At 43.4% G+C, this 20,243-nt stretch overlaps 1 protein-coding gene across 1 annotated transcript in view; it reads right to left on the reverse strand.

Moving 5' to 3' along the window:
* Positions 1-20,243, reverse strand: part of cntn2 (contactin 2) — a gene marked incomplete at both ends in the record, with an annotated part of 101,486 nt that overhangs the window by 18,860 nt on the left and 62,383 nt on the right. The window contains 6 exon segments of the mRNA XM_084315813.1: positions 3,161-3,276; positions 4,758-4,992; positions 10,867-10,937; positions 12,462-12,611; positions 17,739-17,897; positions 18,971-19,091. Of these exon segments, the coding sequence (XP_084171939.1) occupies positions 3,161-3,276; positions 4,758-4,992; positions 10,867-10,937; positions 12,462-12,611; positions 17,739-17,897; positions 18,971-19,091 (852 nt within the window).

Genomic DNA, 20,243 nt, shown 5'->3' on the forward strand with positions numbered 1-20,243 from the left:
CTGAAGGCTTCTTGTCCTCTGCAAAAGCATGCAATTGGTCCACTGATGGATACATCTTGATATTTGTCTAGTCTAGTGTGTTCATTAGATGGGTGAAATCCTCTTTCAGTGCCTCTGTGCCTGTTTTCGTAGGCAGTTAGCCTCTGGTATGCGTGCCATTTGCGTTAGCCACGCTTCTAGGCCTCTTTTCTTTTGGAAAGAATGATAATTTTTTTTTTTTTTTTTTTTTTTTTTTTATTATATTCGACTAAGAGGTTGGCCAGTCGACTACGGCTCCTTTCGACCGATTAGTCGACTAATCGATTAATAGGGGTCAGCCCTATGTACCTGTGATGAGGGATTCACCAGGCCATGGAGCCCCACAGCAGAGAGCTGGGAGAAACAGGCAGCATGGCAATCAGCACCCACAGCTGGTGAATCACCCACACCAGGAACTCATCAGGCCTCGTCAGCAGCTACACAAAATGAGGCTTCTGACAGCACATGGGGAGGTTAGTCTGACTCACCTCAACCGAGAGCTCACACATATGTCCTTTTGCCCTAGAGACGGAGAAGACTTACGGCTGCCCACAGCGTGACGACCGCTGGGACAACATGCCTGGAGTGGACAGGCTGCCCACCCACTTTCCCTCACGGAATACCTAGGGGTTCACCATGGGCCAGGCAACCCCCTCTAACACTCTTCTCTCTCCCTATGGACAATAAACATGGTGTTTTGACCCATAAATACAGTGTCTGTGTTGTGTTGCCCCAAACAGCGTTTCCCCAAGGCCACAGTACCCCAGTTGCTATTGCATGTACATATTTGTGTTTTATTACACGTATATATGTACATGCATACCAACTATTTTGCCTGTTTTATTCTCCACCCATCGATCATCCATAGCAACACTACTCTCACCCATATCCAAGCAGGGGGATTCCCCCCTTGAACGGCCCTTCTAAGGTTTCTCTCCTCCACATTGCCTGTGGTGCTTTTTTCCTATTGCTAGGTTTTTCCTTACCTTCGCTGGGGTATGTCTGGGGGTGTTTATTTATTTTACATTTATTTTGGATTTCATGGTGGGTTTTTTGTTCTTGATTTATTGTGATGTTTCTTCTTCACTTTTTTAAAGAAGACTTGTCCAGCCCATGGGGACATTAACTTGTGATTGCGGGCTTTACAAATTAATTTGATTGGATTTTTTATTTGATTTGAAATGATGTTTGTCCATAGTATTCATATTCAAAATGCCTTTTTCTCTTAAATGTACTAAGTGGCTCAGGAGGTAGAGCAGTGGTCTGGTAATCGGAAGGTTCCTGGTTCGAATATATAAATGCACCATTTACTAGATTTACTGTAAAGACAGTGTCTGTAATCTGAATACTGTGTTTTTAAATAAAAATGTTTTACAGTAGTGTATGACTGGTACCAATTCTTTAGAATCAGATTACAGATTCCCAACTCACAAACTCCCATTTCACAAATCACTCGTACTACTATACGGCCTGTGTATTAAAAATAATTATTACATGGCGTTTTCACATTCGCCGAAATGCTTGCTTGTGATTGGTCAACAGCGCGCGTCAGAGGTCCGATATTACCCGATAACGGACCTCTGTGGAACAATAATGACCGCTGTGCGCAGCTGTTCGCAATCAAGCCCACTGACATCAGTGCAATCAGACACTGCCGGCTGCTGGGGAAGCTGCCAGCGATGACAGGGCGGAGCGACGAGCGGAGCCAGAACCAGTGTTGCGAGTCGATGTAAAATGAATTAGGTATATTGTTAGTAAGTTAGCCATGTAATAAGCGGGATAATGTATAGCTATACTCGATCATTGTCGCAAAATAATTGACCTTCACTGACGTTTAAAACACCTCGCCGAGGCGGCTCGGTGTTTTAAACTCTGTGTCGGTCAATTATTTTGCGACAATGACCTCGTAGCTATACATTATCCCTTACATAGACCAGAACCATGATGTCTCAAAGCAGGGACTTCAATATGGAATCTGCATCATACACATCAGCTGAAATGTGTTCCTTCCTACATACTTAAAAACTCTTTAATATCAACAACTAACAACTTGATGAATCCACAACAAGTAGAGCTTAAAGCTGCCATCGGCAATTTCGGAGCAATTAACGAGAGTGAGTTTACCTGCTCAGCAGAAATAGAGCTAAACTCCATCACTTTTCAAGCCCAACACAGGTTTTCCACAGACTCCCAGAGGCACCAGCAGCTTCAAGCTGAATTTGACGAGGAACGCGATTAGTCTTCCAATGTGACCCCGGCAAAAACATCCGATTGGTTATTGATGCAGGGAGTTGTTGTTTTTGGCCAATTAGATGTTGGCCTCCGGTTGACTTGGCATAAAAACTGTTTTAATGACTCTCTCCTGAGATCATAGTCTTGCATTTTCATCACCAGGGGCAACGATAACTCAAAGCTCAACCAGCCCCATGCGTCTGAGCATGCTGATGACTGGTGCCAGCATGGTGCTAATAAATCAATAAAAATATTTATTAGTCAAGGGATAAAACATTAAAAGCTGATGAGGTACGTTTGCACTGGGCTTATTTCATACGCCTCATGAAAGTAATGCGGTTATGACAGGTCAGCATGAGGTCAACTGGTGCTAACTAGCTAGACTATGGTTTAAAAGCGACTGCACTTTATTTGCTCTTTATTTGATAAAACTAAAAATACCATCTAGCTCAGAACTCTGCTCTCTCAGACCCAGAACAAACCCAGACCCAGACTCAGACCCAGAACCCAAACTCAGACCAGACCAGACCAGACCAGACCAGACCAGACCAGACCAGACCAGACCAGACCAGACCAGACCAGACCAGACCAGACCAGACCAGACCAGACCAGACCAGACCAGACCAGGACCCAGAGGCAGGATAACTGAAGCAGCAACTATTTTACCATAACCTTTAGACATCAGTGCATCAAGAACTGAACACTGTATGGAAAATCAGGAACTCCATACAGTCCAGGAGGTACTTGAGAAACTACATCCAGTATGTTTCAATGGAGGATGTTTACTTGAGTATTGTTCTATTTCTACTATACTGTACCTTGTCTACTTTGTCCACCGCTGACCTGTGGCTTGAGGGAAAGGGGGTGTTTATTCATGCAGGAACATTAGACACAGATGGTTGGTCCTGACCTCGTAACCTCTGAGGATGCCGTTGGCGCTCAGCTGCTGGACAGGTTCCCACGACACCTGGATATCAAACGCCGTCAGCACTGTGGAGTTGATACTGGAGGGCGCCACAGTGGGTTCTGTAGAGACAAGGGTCGGGGTCAGTGGTCAGGGGTCAGGTTGAGGGTGAGGGGGGTCAGTAGTCAGGTGTTTATTAAACCAGGTATGAAGCACATTCTCAGAGGCTCATACAGAACCAAGCATTTCACTGTAATGTGCATGTACTTTATGTGACAAATAAAACAAAACTTGACCTTGAACTTGAAGTGATCAAGTGATCAGGCTCAAGTGCCAAAACAAATCTTGGCTAAAAAAACTAAAAACACTGTGTTGTGAGTGTTTTAAAGAACGCCTGTATAATATGATTATATTATTCATTACAAAGAATGTTTTGGAACATGAAATAAGCAATGGCTGCGGTCTTTCTACTCTGTGGCGTGGCTGCCCTCCTGTGGTGATACTGGACATTGCAGGTAAACACATGGTCCTGTATCAAACACCTCACAGGCTACTTCACCTGAATACAACATTAACCCTTTCACTACCACACTATAATGTTAACCCTTTTACTACGCCACTATAGAAGGTTAACCCTTTCACTACCACACTATATAAGGTTAACCCTTTCACTACCACACTACAGACGGTTAACGCTTCCACTGCCACACTACAGAAGGTTAACCTTTCACTTGTGTGTGGTAGTGAAAAGGTTAACCTACTGTAGTGTGGTAGTGAAAGGGTTAACAGCCCACCTGACGAACTAGGAATTGAAAACAAATCCAAATCCACGAGACACGGAAGACTTTGGTCGGTTTTATGGTCAGATTATCACAACAGAATGATATGTTTAAGGTTAAAAGTTGGTGAAATGCGTCCTTAAAGGTGCTGTGTAGATAACATTTGAATGTAGAGTAATCATTCAAATATATTTCTATATTACTATTAAGTATTAATCATTGATTATTGAAAAATTGGGGGTCCAAAATGAATGTAGTTGTTTACAGGTACCTGTTGCAGGCATGTATCCCCTTCCCATTGCCCCACGGAATGCACCTGATTGGACATGATGATGCTCTAGTACGACATCTAGTGGCTGAATGTTCTCTATAGCACTTTTAAGGAAAATATTTTGTGAAATGCGTCTTTAAATATTCAATGATATCAGAAGAGAAAAGCAAAACACACACACACACACACAAACACAAACAAGGTCCCGACCAGTGATGCGTTGCTCATGGGACGGGGTTGCACGCCTTGCAACCAAAGTTGTGAGCAGAAGCGCGTGCACGCACATGCACGGATGTGCACGAGTGCACACAGGGATGCGCTGCACTCGACTGATGCGCCAACTCGCAGTACCCACCTGGCTACCTTGCATATCAATAGCGCCGGTCGTCAGGTGTTACATTCCATTCGTAGAGGCAATTAGGCACTGTCTTTCGTCTGTCCTTATGCGAGGGAACATTTATGCGCATGCGCCCGGAAGCGCGCGTGCACGTGGCGTCATTAGCGTCCCGACCCCCTCTAGGCTAACAGCCGGAAGTCTAACCCACGGACTCACCCTCCTCTGCGGTGTGCACCGTGGCGTGCTGGCTGAACGGGCCCTCTCCGTTGCGGTTGTACGCCTTGATCTTGACCTGGAAGGGGCAGTAGGGCGACAGGCTCTGGTTGGAGTACACGTAGCGGGACGACTCCACGTGGGGGATGCGCACCGCCCTCCAGCTGTCGGCCTCCTGCTTCCTGAAGGCCAGGATGTAGCCGAAGCCGTCTCCGTTCTGGTACTCCCTGGCCATGGGCTGCGGTTTGGGAGAAAACACGCTTTGAACTTCGTCAAGGAAAAACAAAATAGCCCATAGCTCTGTATGATAGCACACCACAAACCGCCTGGGCCGGTCCTTTATACCGGCAGCCATCAGGCTCTACAACAAAGGGCTCGGGCGGCCGGATCTGCTGCCAGAACTATCACTGTCAGAACTCGGGACTTGAGAACTAGAGACTCACATCACCGTACTGACTATCTTGTATTTTGCACTAGAGACTCATATCACTGGACTCTCATCACCGGACTATCTTGTGTTTGTACTTTTTATATTATGTTGTATTTGTATCTATACTTTAAGTGTATCTATAGTGTATACGATACTGGACTGTATAGGACTGTGAAGCTATGCATCCCCCACCCTGTATCCCCCCCCCCACCCTGTATTTGACACCCGCATTTCCCCAAGGGGATCAATAAAGGATCATCTTATCTTATCTTATGTACAATAATGCTGTATATATGCTGTATATATACCATAATATATGGTATGGTATGTATTAGGGGTGTAGCGGTACGTGTATTCGTCCCGCGAATTTACGGTACGGCCGTCACGGTGCGGTACGTGCAGCCATACGAAGAAATACGCCTCACAGCGCAAACACACCAGTCGCACATGCAGGCACTTGCGAGGTCCGTGCGAGAACACCGCGCGTGGCCGGGCAGCGTAAAGATTTTCCCTAACGCACTTTCAGTTCCGCGTTCGGGTTCCGCGATCTGATTGGCCACTGACGTTTCTCTCAGCGCCAATCGCGTTATGCCTAGTTCTGCCGCTAACAGCCTGCTAGCTAGCTAACGCCTAGTTCTATCACTGGTTAAGCTTGGCGGCTCTTTCGAAGTTGGTTAAGGTTAGAGGTTGGAATCAGGGCTGGTGGTCTATCGTCCTGCCCTAAACCAAACTCTAACCTTAACCAACTTCGAAAAAGTCGCCAAGCTTAACCAGTGATAGAACTAGGCGTAACGCGATTGGCGCTGAGAGAAACGTCAGTGGCCAATCAGATCGCGGAACCCCCGAAACTGAAAGTGCGTTAGGGAAAATCTTTACGCGGCCGGGCACACCGAGTCCGACTTCAGAGCGGGCGAAAGTGCACGGAGAAAGGCACATTTACATTGGAACAGCTGCAGGGTCATTACAATTTTACAGTTTTCTGTCATTTTCTTGTTCGCCCAATAATGTTAACCAAATGAAACTAATGGAAAGAAACACACCAACAAACACACCAACATTCTCCCCCGCCGGACTTGAGTAGGGTAAATCTGCAGTGCCGCAGCCCCAGGCCGGACTCACAGGCACAGCTGATCAAATAAAAAAAATAAACATACTTTTCCTATAGAAAATTATTCTATTTAATAATAATAATTATAATACTTATCATACATATAATAATAATAAAAAAAAAATAATAATAATAATAAATATTATATTAATAATAATAATAATAAATATTGTGTTTCTGTTGTACCGAACTCGTACCGAACCGTGACCCCGATACCGAGGTACGTACCGAACCGTGGCTTCTGTGTACCGTTACACCCCTAGTATATATATATATATACCGCCCCAGATTAGGTGATCTGCTATATGAACAATAACAACCTGACATTTATGACATTTTCTCTCCTTCACCGCTTTTTTAGCTCTATTTTTAGCTGTATTTATTTTGTCTTTTGTTTTTTTTAACATGTACTAATGCTGTTGATGCTGTGATGGACACCTGAGTCTCCCTAGGGGGATAAATAAAGGTTTTCAATTCAAAATTCAATTCTATTTATTCTCTTCACTTTACTGCTACATTTGCACTCTTGTACAACTTATTTTCGTTGTACTGTACTTGTGCTGTATGATGACAGTAGATTTGAATCTAATCTAATCTAATGTAATCTAATGTAAACTAATGTAATGTAATGTAATCTAATGTAATGTAATCTAATGTAATGTAATGTAATGTAAAATGTAATGTAATCTAATGTAATGTAATGTAATCTAATGTAATGCAATCTAATCGAATACTGTAGGCTGAGTAACGCGTGTGAGTGGAAGGGGAACACCGCCCCATGCGTGTTATTTCCGTGGCTTAGGTTCAAGTCATATTATGAACATGAGCTACTCTCTTCCCCGAAGCCAGAAACGAGAGAAGTGAGACTCAAACTTGTGACGCCATCAAGCAAAAAGTCTTGGAGTTGATCCACAAACAACAAATGACTGCTTTTGTTGAGCCACGCCAAAATGAAGGCTCTCAGTTCTGAAACATTCCCTTGGGTGCTCTCAGTGTCATCTTTGGAGCCGCTTCAGACTTTATACACGATGACATCACACGTTTGAGTTGTAGCACTTTCTGTTCAAACATCGTGGTACAACTGAAGGTACCAACTCTTCCCAACTCTAGGCTCTGCCCTACTCAATATCTTCAACACCTCTTTATCTACTGGTGTGGTGCCCCTGGCCTTTAAATCAGTCGTCATTAAACCACTACTTAAAAAACCGAACCTCGACCCTCTAATCTTGAAAAACTACAGATCCATCTCCAATCTTCCGTTCCTATCCAAAATATTAGAACGGATTGTCGCAACGCAACTTACTGACCACCTATCAAACAATAATCCTAATGAATCTTTTCAATCTGGCTTTAGAGCCTTACACTCCACCGAAACGGCGGTTACCAAAGTCACAAATAAATGACTTACTGCTCTCTCTCGACACCTAACTTCTGTGCTCTTATTGCTTGATCTCAGTGCAGCCTTTGACACTATCGATCATTCGATTCTTCTAAGTCGGCTCGAGAATCATGTTGGCATTCGGGGTCACGCACTCGCTTGGTTTAAATATTATTTAACTGATAGAACACACTGCGTGGTCTATAATGATTTAACATCTGAGACCCTCCCAGTGCAATGCGGTGTCCCACAAGGCTCTGTTCTGGGCCCTTTGCTATTTTTGATTTACATGCTACCCCTTGGCAATATCATATGCAAATTTGGCATAAACCTTAATTTTTACGCTGATGACACCCAATTATATATACCTATTAAGCCAAACCATTCCTCCCAATTACAAAATCTTGAGGCTTGCCTGCTTGCCATTAAAAAGTGGATGTCGCAAAACGTTCTACTCCTTAATGCAGATACAACTGAGATGTTAATTGTTGGCCCCCCAAACCACAGAGGCCTGTTTGAGGACATCTCCCTTAACTTTGATACTTGTCATGTATCTCAGAGCTCCACCATAAAAAACCTCTGAGTAATTTTTTATTCCTCCCTCTCATTTAATGCACATATAAAAAATATCACCAAAATTGCCTTCTTCCATCTTCGTAATATCGCAAAAAATCGCCCCATTTTAACTCTGGCTGATGCTGAAACCCTAATTCATGCTTTTGTCTCATCACGTCTAGACTACTGTAATGCACTTTTTTTCAGGCCTACCTAATTCAAGCATCAACTAAAACTAGAACATTTGATCACATCACACCAGTTTTGTCCGCCTTAAACTGGCTTCCTATTCAAGCCAGATCTGACTTTAAAGTGCTACTCCTCACCTACAACATTTTTAATGGGCTTGCACCGCTCTATCTATCTGATCTCATCTCTCGATACTCGCCCACTCGTGCTCTGCGCTCAGAAAATGCGGGGCTTCTATCGATTCCTAGGGTTAAAAAGAAATCCGCCGGCCGCAAAGCCTTTGTCTACCGTGCTCCCTACATGTGGAACAAATTACCTGCCGTTGTCAGGGGCGCCTGCTCTGTCGAAGCTTTTAAATCCCTGATTAAGACCCATATACCTACCATGATCTCACCTGGTCAGGGACTGAGATTAATCTGTCTAGTTTAGTTAGCATGTCTATTTGCTCCCATGTCTTCTTTTCTCTGCTCTGCCCTGACCAATTCTGAGTGGTTACTCCTGCCCCCCGGGGCATACGGCCCTGAGCTATTGTCTTGTATCTCATCCTGTATACATACGCTTGCAGTAGTTCTATCTAATACTTAATTTCACAATTTTCTCATATACTTTGATTCTACTGTCACCATGCATGCATATGCTCACTACATGTATTATTTTTTTTTAATGATTTTGGTATTTGTTGCTATTGCATGCACTTATCTGTGTTTCATTACACTTATGAGTGCATGCTTACCAACTGTTTCACCTGTTTTATTGCAACACTACTATCACCGACATCTAAGAAGGGAGATCCCCCCTTGAACGGCCCTTCTAAGGTTTCTCTCCTCCACATTGCCTGTGGTGCATTTTTTCCGATTGCTAGGTTTTAGTGAGTTTTTCCTTACTTGTCTGGGAGTGTTGCATTTATTTTATTTATTTTAAATTCTTTGGACTTTATGGTGTTTTTGTTTTGTTCTTGATTTATTGTGATGTTTCTTCTTGACTTGTTTAAAGAAGACGTGTCCGGCCCATGGGGACATTAACGTGTGTTTAAATTTGATTTGATTTGAAATGGTAAATGGTGCATTTACAGTATATAGCGCTTTTATCCAAAACGTTTTACAATTTTCCTATCCTCACATTCACACATTGACTCACCCATTGACTCACACATTCACTCACACCGACAGCAGACGCAACCATGCAAGGTGCCAACCTGCTCATCGGGAGCAGTTAGGGGTTAGGTGTCTTGCTCAAGGACACTTCGACATGCTGCCCGGGAGGAGCGGGAATCAAACCGGGAACCTTCCGATTGCCAGACGACCGCTCTCTACCTCCTGAGCCACTGTCCTCTAAACACCGGGTGCTCCTCCTGTGACCCATGGAAGCAGGTGTGATGCATTTCTATTCACACGGTGAGCCACGGTGAGGTGCGTTTGATTTGTATCACGGTTGAATCGTGGGCAAGGAGAAGCAGCGACTTGATGGGAGACATTAACTAATTGATTTGAATTAATACGCAAATCAGTCTGCGAGCCACCTGGAAATACAAGGTGGGGGTGTAAAAAGTACCCAGAAAATATACTTCAGTGAAAGTATGGGTACCGTCTCAAAATCGTACTCAAGTAAAAGTCAGAGTATCTGGCTAAAAACACACTTGAGTAAAAGTTTCTTCTTTTAAATGTACTTAAGTACTAAAAAGTAAAAGTAAAAACTTTGTTTTATTCCGGGGCAATGAAATGTTCCGTTTCGTCCTCTTCATCACTCGTACTATCGTTTGTGGCCATCTTCTGTAGCTTGTCACTCTGACTGTCTATTCTTCTGATAGCAGGTGTTTAATCAAAGATCCCTGCTTTCTAGTCTTGCACAAGGATTAATCAGCATGGGTATGGGTGGGTTAATCTTCCATTTATGGGGATTTGTTTGGCTGTTTTTAAATAAAGTGCGGCCGCAGGATTAATAACGTTAACGTTAGTTCGGCCAGAGAAACAAATATACAAATTAAAATGGTTGGACCTGCGAGATTTGTACTTTGTAGGTCTGCATTTTAAATGTAAGGAGTGTAATGTTTTTTTTCTCTGAAATGTAATTGAGTAAAAGTACAAGTATACAGTACTTAAGTATTGTAACGAAGTACAATTACTCAAGTACTTTACACCCTTTAAGGTGGGCCATATTCGGCCTGCTTCACCTCGAGTTGGACAGATGTGACGTACAAACAGGTTCGGAGTAACACACACACAGACACAGACACAGACACAGACACTCACACACACACACACACACACACACACACACACACACACACACACACACACACACACACACACACACACACACACACACACACACACACACACACACACACACACACACACACACACACACACACACACACACACACACACACACACACACACACACACACACACACACACACGCACACACACACTCCTTCAGGCGATACACTCACAGTCCAGGTGACGATCAATTCGTTGCGGTCCCCTCCTCCTCCTCCCAGTCCGCTGGGGGCCACGGTTGGAACTGGGGGACATGATTGATTGATTGATTGATTGATTGATTGATTGATTGATTTCTTGGTTATTTTGTTTCCGTGTCATGCACACAAAGTGCTGAACTCTCATGGCTTTATAAGACACCAGAAATACTATCGCAGTGTTCCATTATTATATTACACATTACATTTCATTAAAAAAAGTATCAAACAAAGTATTCTGCCTTCTTTCCCGAGCTTGGCAAATAAAATCTGCTACAAAAAAAGTTCCCTTCCTACAACTCTAGTTTTTCATATTCATCCTGCTCAAGAAAGTCAACATTACCAGAAGACATTTTACTAAAGACTTCATCCCTTACGTCCTCGTAGACAGGACAGTAAACTAAAAAGTGAACCTCATTCTCAATTCCACCTACAGTAGCTCACAAACCAAACAAAGTCTGTCCTCCTCTGGGGTGGCATTAAACCTGCCGACCTCTAGTGTTAGTGGTAATGTCCCTGACCCTATCTGTGTCTTTGTCTTTTGTTTAACCCTTCTGCCACCTTAGCGACTATTTTGTGTTTTTTGCCTATATGTATTTGTATTTCTGTGTACAACGATGGCTGTGTTGATTATTATGTCATGAAATTGGGTCAGATTGGTCATCTGTGATATATATTCAATATATAAAAGGATAATCATTAGAATACCTCTAAAAAAAAGTTATACGCTTTAGCCTGGCAAAAACCTTGGTGTTTTTTTTCTTCCCATTAGGGTTAGGGTGAGGGTGAGGGTTAGGGTTAGGGTTACCCAGACAGAAAGATTAGGAGAAGGTAAAATCTCATCCCTGTGTCCGTGCCCACCCCAACACTTGCTCAACAGTCCCCTAACCTAACCCTAACCCCAACCCTAACCCTAACCCCAACCCTAACCCTAACCCTAACCCCAACCCTAACCCTAACCCTAACCCTAACCATAACCCTGCAAACGGAAATATTTGGAATCTTTGATAGATATGTTGAGTTAGGTTCATAGTGGTATTCATAAAAAAAGAATTGGAACGAAATATTACAAATTAAGTTTTTTATGACCTTGAACGTGATGCAATCTTTTCATGCACTAAGGTGACAACTCTGCTACATCGTTAGGGGGGCATAAGGGTTAAATTATATTATTATAATATCTCAATAATATAATCCTCTAGTTAGTCTGCTAAATAGAAAAAAGCTATTGAAGAACCATGCTTATTTTTTGAAAAAGTGAAAAAGTGAAAAGCCATTAAATTCCTTTTGAATATCTGACCTGCGTTAGATGTAGGTAGACAGAACTAAATGGAGTGTGTGTTTGTGCGTGTGTGTGTGTGTGTGTGTGTGTGTGTGTGTGTGTGTGTGTGTGTGTGTGTGTGTGTGCGTGTGTGTGTGTGTGTGTGTGTGTGTGTGTGCGTGCGTGCGCGTGCGTGTGTGTGTGTGTGTGTGCAAAAAAAAAATCTTACTTTAGCATATTTTCTGAAAGTATACTTTCAGGATAGAACACTATACACGTTTTTGACTTGGGTGACCTTCGACCTCCTCACCTGCTTGCTGCGTGCGGACGGTGTGGGAGGGCATGCTGGGCTCTCCGCTGCCCAGGATGTTGCTGGCGATGACCTGGAACTCGTAATCCATCCAGGGCAGCAGGCCGATGACACGAGCCGACTCTGCGTTGCCCTCGATGTTCAGAGGGTCTGGATGAGGTGGAACACAAACACACACTTCACTTTAATTCCATTCAACTTGATTAAATTACATTCGGTTCAATACTCGTTTGTCAATAGATGTCTAAATTAAGCGGATAGTTCCGATTTCCCAGGTCCTTTCTCAGCACAATCCAAGCTGTTAGTAATTAGCCACGAACCAATGCAAAGTCAATGGGGTCGACTCGAGTTCCTGTCTCTACAAGCTGACTGAGGCTCACTGACATCTACTTTGTGTGACACTGTGGAGGAAATTTCAATGAGACTCAAGGCCTCTGCATGCTACAGAAACTTCAGAGCAACTGCAACACAACATCGGCGCGATTTCAGCGCGGTTGTTTTAGAGGGTCTTGTAGACTGTGTTGCTTGGACGTTGCGTACATGTCCCCCAAATCTAACCTAAACAACCGTTGCGTTGATATTGCGTAGCAGTGATTGGTTGGTTAGCGAATGGGGGCGGGGCTGTCATAGAATAATATTAGTCCCGCAGAGAATAACATCCTCCATTGTGGCATACAGAAGTATGCCACAACCACCGGCGCAAGAACCAGATATGACGTTGGACTTCTTAGGAACAAAGAAATACAGAGTAGATTCCAGATCAGCCTTACCAACAGGTACCAGCAACTACAGGAACAGGATGAAGACACAGATGTGGACATAGAAACTCAATGGCAGCACACAAAGACGTTGTGGCTGGACACCTGCAAAGAAATATTGGGAAAGAAGAAGACAAAACACAAGGAATGGGTCTCAATGGAAACACTCCAGAAACTGAAAGAAAGAAAGGAGAGGAAAGAGATACTGAACACAAGCAAAACAAGATCAGCAAAAGCAAAGGCACAGGAAGAATACACCCAAGCCAATAAGGAGGTGAAGAGTAGCATTAAGAAGGATAAAAGAGATCACATAGACAACTTAGCCAAACAAGCAGAAACAGCGGCAGGGCAAGGCAACATGAAAGACCTCTATATGATCACTAGGAAGTTAGCAGGCAAGTTCCAACAAACGGACAAACCGGTAAAAGACAAACAGGGAAACCCACTTATAACAACAGAGGACCAACGGAGAAGATGGGCTGAACATTTCAAAGAACTACTGAACCAACCAGCCCCGACAGAGCCAGCGGACATTACACCAGCGGAGAGAACACTTCCAATAAACTGTGATAAACCCAGCAAAGCAGAGATAAAAAAAGCTATTATCTCAACAAAGGACGGAAAATCTGCAGGACCAGATGAAATACCAGCAGAAGCCATCAAGGCCGACTTGAAGACTGCGGTAGATATGCTTCATAGCCTCTTCACCAAGATCTGGGAGGAAGAAAAGATTCCAGAAGAATGGAAAGATGGAATCATCATCAAGCTACCAAAAAAGGGAGATCTTACCAACTGCAACAACTACAGAGGAATAATGCTTCTATCAGTACCGGGAAAAGTACTCAACAGAATTATACTGGACAGAATGAGTGTTGCTGTGGATCCCATGCTTCGAGACCAGCAGGCAGGCTTCCGGAGCAACAGATCTTGCACGGACCAGATCGCCACCCTGCGCATCATTATAGAGCAATCCATCGAATGGAACTCTCCATTATACATAAACTTCATAGACTATGAAAAAGCCTTTGACAGTGTGGATAGAGAGACTCTGTGGAAACTGCTGAGGCATTATGGTATCCCAAAGAAAATCATCACTCTGATTCAAAACACCTATCAAGGAACATCATGCAAAGTTTTACATGCAGGCCAACTGTCAGAGAGTTTTGAGGTTAAGACCGGTGTGCGTCAGGGATGCCTCCTATCGCCCTTTCTATTCCTTCTAGTCATAGACTGGATTATGAAGACCACCACAAAAGGAAATAAAAACGGCATACAGTGGACCCTATGGACACAACTGGATGACCTCGACTTTGCTGATGACCTGGCTCTCCTGTCACACAACTACAACCAGATGCAGAACAAGACAACCAAGCTGGCAACTACATCCCTTGAGACTGGGTTGAGAATAAACAGGAAGAAAACCAACCTAATGATGATCAACACCTCTACCAACAACACAGTCACAGTAGGTGATGAATCCATACAGGAAGTCAACTCCTTCACTTACCTAGGCAGTATCTTGGATAAGAAGGGCGGCACAGATGGCGACGTCACAGCAAGAGTAGGCAAAGCCAGAGCAGCATTCATCATTCTGAAGAACATCTGGTCCTCCAAGGACATCGCCATGACAACCAAAGTGCGGCTCTTCAATTCAAATGTCAAATCTGTCCTTCTCTACGGTTCAGAGACTTGGAGAATGACGAAAAGAACATTGCAGAAGATACAGACCTTTATAAACAGCTGTCTGAAACGCATCTTTGGGATCCGGTGGCCAAACAAAATCAAGAATGAGGAACTATGGCTGAAAGGAAGACAGGAACCAGTGGAGAAGCAGATCCTGAGACGAAAGTGGGGATGGATAGGCCACACTTTGAGGAAACCGGCTACCAGTACTACACGCCAGGCCCTGACTTGGAATCCCCAAGGGAAGCGGAAGAGAGGGCGGCCTAAGAACACCTGGAGGCGGGACACTGAGGCGGAGCTCAAGAGACAAGGAACTACCTGGGGGGAGGCAGAAAGGACAGCCCAAAGCCGTGTTGGATGGAGAAAAGTCGTAGATGGCCTATGCTCCATTGGGAGCGATGGGCCTAAGTAAGTAAGTATTGTTGTAGCCAGCGTTGACGCTAAATAATTAGCGTCACATAGCTCGCCTTTTTCTGAAAACCCAAGCACATATTGTTCCATAGCATACGCCTTCAGTTGATCATGACAAATCCTCTCTTACCTTGACGATTAAAAAGCCTCCATAATTTAGTAAATAAAGCTGTAGCCAGCCAGCTAGCATTGGGTCTATTCAAAATGCTATCTACATTAGCTACATAGCTAACCAAGTAAATACAATGGTATCCGTCCTGAGGTAACGTTAAATACAACGTTTGCTAGTCGAAATGACTGGACACACACAGGGACAAGTTAAACATCAATCAATTAATTTATTCCAATAGGTAGTTTGAGCTGCATGTGAGCCGAGGTCCTCTCCATTGGAAACTAATGATGTTACGGTAACGTTAGCTCGAAAAGCACAGAAAGTTAAGCTGCTAGCAACAGACACTATAACACTTCCGGTCTGGGGTTTTCAAAATAAAAGAGCGACGTCTAAAATCACCGGAAATACGTTTATTTTGTACATTATCTAACGTTAACACGAACCTAAACTAACTTTAGTTCAACTAAATTTGCGCGTCGATGTTGCAGAAGCATAAAGGCATAAAACACTGTTGCTTTGTCGATGTTGTGTTTCAGTTGCTTTGAAGTTTCTGTAGCATGCAGAGGCCTTCAGTCAGCTTGTACAGAGAGGAGCTCGACCCCATTGACTTTGCATTGGTTTGTGGCTAACTATCTGGAGCTGGTACGAGGAACAGCATGGATCGTGCCAAGAAAGGACTCTATATCGATCAACATCATCATTGGTAAATAAGAAATAGCGCTAGGGTTCCAGAAATCTGAACTAAAAACACAGTAAGACAACGAGCCTCACTCAGTAAACACAATCTTACTTGTACCGTACAGAGCAAAAACAAAAACAAGACAATCAACCTTGCACTAACTTAAAGGTACAGTCAGCGATTCTAACCCATTCAACTTTTTTGGAAAGATTCAGCCAATATCTCCTCACGGTCCGCTAGCTAACCAAAATAAATCCTGTGTTCATACACAGCCCTGGCTCTGTAAAGGGGCAACAAACTAAATGGTGCGGACCAAGCCACGCGACACTATTCCAGCCAATCAGCACCAGGGGGCGTTCATACTCATGCACAGGACAGGGGGAAGGGGGGAAGGGGTGGGGGCAGTGGATAGCGAGAGGGACGGTCAATCTGGCACATGCTAATGTATGTAAACAAAAGGATTTCTCCAGAATCACTCACTCCACCTTTGAGACAAACATATTGTACACATTGTGCGCAAGGTTAAAAACACAAAAGATAAACAGCGCTCACACTTGCTCAACACAATGATACATAATTCCTTCTTGTGCATTAGGTCACACATGCACAATCTAAAAGTCTGCATTCTTGCACGTTCACAAGGTCAGATTCACGGAATAATAAATCCTCCCGGCTGACACAGCCTCAGGGCAGGTGCTGAGACAGAGCTGGGTAGTCGTTACTCCTAATGCTCTCAAACCTTTAAGTTGGATGTTTAAAAAAAAAAAGCAAGTTGGCAGGGTGAGTGGGGTTGGATCCAGATGGTGCAGATGAGAGGGAAGGTCGTGGCCATTGATTTTGGACGCCCTACAAATGTCTCTCTCTCCAGCTGTTCTCGTTTGTTTGATGCATAAACACATTTCAATAAGCGCACACATGGGCACTCGTGCATTTTCCTATTCAGACAATGGGACTGTATTAAATATGACCGCGTTTGTCGATGTCATTCAGTCACCCTAATCTACCTCCGCTAGGCAAAGCCGCTAACATCCTCTCTTTACTGTTAGCATTAGCATTAGCGCCACCATTCGCTAGACAGAACAGAGCTGCTGTACCGTATGTCAGCTACCAAAGGTTGCGGCTAACGCTAACTAGCGTTAACAGTAGCTAGCGTTAGCTGTAACATTTGGTAGATGACATTAGCTTTAATGTTTAGTAGCTAATGTTAGTGATAATGCAAGCTAATGGCAAACGATAATATGTTAGAGGCTTTTCATTGCCAATTGTCCCATATTAGCTGGGATGTCTGTACATCGGTTTGCTAAATTGGTCGGTCCCATGCGTTGCTTTTGTACTGGCCGGCTCCCAGGTTTAATGTGACATCATGTGGTCATAGCCACGTGAGTTGTCATACCTCTAACATTTGCCATGGAAAGCACACACACACACACACACACACACACACACACACACACACACACACACACACACACACACACACACACACACACACACACACACACACACAGACACACACACACACACACACACACACACACACACACACACACACACAGACACACACACACACACACACACACACACACACACACACACACACACACACACACAGAGGGACAGAGAGAGAGAGAGACCTGTCCTCATCCTCTTCGACTCGGACGAGAGTGACGATCGCCCCATGATGATGTATTTGCCGATGGGACTGTGGTTGTCATAGCCACGACTCCACCGGAGCTCCACCGACGTCTCTGCCACGTTCTTCACCACCAGACCTCCAGGGGGTCCCGGGGGACCTGGCCAACGGGACAGAAGATAAGATAAGATTCCTTTATTGATCCCCTTGGGGAAATTCAGGCATCATAGCAGCATGGGGGAGGGGAGGTACAGGTAGTAGAAGACATACAGGTCACAGAATTATAGTACAGTGGAGAAGTAAAAATAAAAATAGAATAAAAAGGGTTATGGACACGGTTATTGTCTGAATATACTGTACTCAGAGATAGAGTGGTTGTCTCCATTGCACAGTTGCCTCCATCGTCGGTGTGTGAGTGTGTGAGAAATATCCATGCAGGCCATTTACCTCCTACATTAAATCTGAGTCCTCAACTCTCTACGTGAGGTCCTGCTGTCCTTGTGACGTGTGTCAGTATGTCCTGTGTGTTGCCGACAGTGGTAGAAGAAGTACACAGTTCCTTTACTTAATTAAGTAAAAGTAGAAATACCCAGATAAATGAGTACTCCGGTAAAAGTAAAAGTCCTCCAATCAAATTCGACTTAAGTAAAAGTAGAGAAGTGTTTGCAATTGAATGTACTTAAGTATCTAAAGTAAAAGTATGCATTCTACATGACGTTTGTGTATTCCAATGCTTGGGAGCTTTCAAACCTCCACCCACTGACGTCTAAAGGGTAACGTTAAGTGGTACATGGTCCAGTTATGCTGCCCTGATTATGTCCTCTTGAAGTTGACAGGCTTCAGATTTGTGAAAATACATAATCTTCATATATTTTTGCCATGTTTTCTATGCAAAATCTTTGTCTTAAGTAACTAGTAACTGATGGGTTCAGATAAATGTAGTGGAGTAGGCTAAGAAGTACAATATTTCCTTTTAAATGTAGTGGAGTAAAAGTATAAAGTTCCCTAACATTTGTATACTCACGTAAAGTACAAGTAGCTCAAAATTGTACTTAAGTACAGTACTTGAGTAAGTATACTTAGTTACTTTCCACCACAGGTTGTCGATATACTGCACCTCTACTCCAAAACCACAGACAGATTCCTGTAGGCCTACACCCTTGTAGTATCTGGAGAACAAATAGATGGATTCTGACTCAGAAGAGAGTGACTCTCCGAAGGGTCCCGTCTTACCTCGAACCACCAGTTTGGCTGAAGCGGAGGCACCGTCCACCACGGTCTGGGCTGTACAGCTGTACATCCCTGCTTGACTCAGGTGGCCAGTCACAATCAGCAGGTCACCTATGGTCTCCTTCTGATAGGGCACCGACAGAGGTGGGAGGTGGGATTATGAGTCAGGGGCGGGACTAAACATGTACACAGCAACTCTGTATATATATATATATATTTAACAATTCTCAATTATAATTGGAGGGTGTAATATTAAACACAATATTACTCCATTGAATTATTGATTTCTTTCTCCATAGTTATTTTGTGTTCATTCACACCTGCCATAGGCTTCCTTTGTATCTGAAAATGTGTATTAACCCTTTCACTACCACACTACGGACGGTTAACTGTCTGTAGTGTGGTAGTGAAAGGTTAAGCTTCTGTAGTGTGGTAGTAAAAGTGCTAACCCTTTGTAGTGTAGTAGTGAAAGGGTTAACCTTCTGTAGTGTGGTAGTGAAAGTGTTAACCTTCTGTAGTGTGGTAGTGAAAGGGTTAACATTCTGTAGTGTGGTAGTTAAAGGGTTAACCTTCTGTAGTGTGGTAGTGAAAGTGTTAACCTTCTGTAGTGTGGTAGTGAAAGGGTTAACCCCCTGTAGTGTGGTAGGGAAAGTGTTAACCCCCTGTAGTGTGGCAGTGAAAGGGTTAACCCCCTGTAGTGTGACAGTGAAAGTGTTAACCCCCTGTAGTGTGGCAGTGAAAGGGTTAAACACTGAAGTTTGGTCTCTCTCTGTGCACGTATCATACTAAGCATGTACATTGAAGAAGTACATAAGAAGTACCAAAAATTAGGGATGCTCGATATTGGCTTTTTTACCGATACCGATATTCCGATATTGTCCAACTCTTAATTTCCGATACCGATATCAACCGATACCGATATATGCAGGGTTTCCCCCCAAAAAAACGGAATAATTTCAGGTAACTAATAATTTCACTGGATGCATTCAAAAGGCTTTCTAAATGTAAGCATTATCTGTGCAAAATATGATCATTAAAAAAGTAAAAATTAACATTACATATCTCTTGTTAAATTAAACCAACATGCATACTTTTGACAATAAATAAAATAAGAATTGGTTCTTACTTGCTTGCCTGGGTAAATAAAGGTTAAATAAATGTACAAATAAAAACAATATTGTTATTGTTTTTTTTTTTTTACCGATACCGATATTTTCCGATATCACATTTTACTGCCGATATCGGCCGATAATATCGGACATCCCTACCAAAAATA

Source organism: Notolepis coatsorum (genome assembly GCF_963971535.1).
Source record: "Notolepis coatsorum genome assembly, chromosome: 6".
NCBI classification, from domain to species: Eukaryota; Metazoa; Chordata; class Actinopteri; order Aulopiformes; family Paralepididae; genus Notolepis; species Notolepis coatsorum.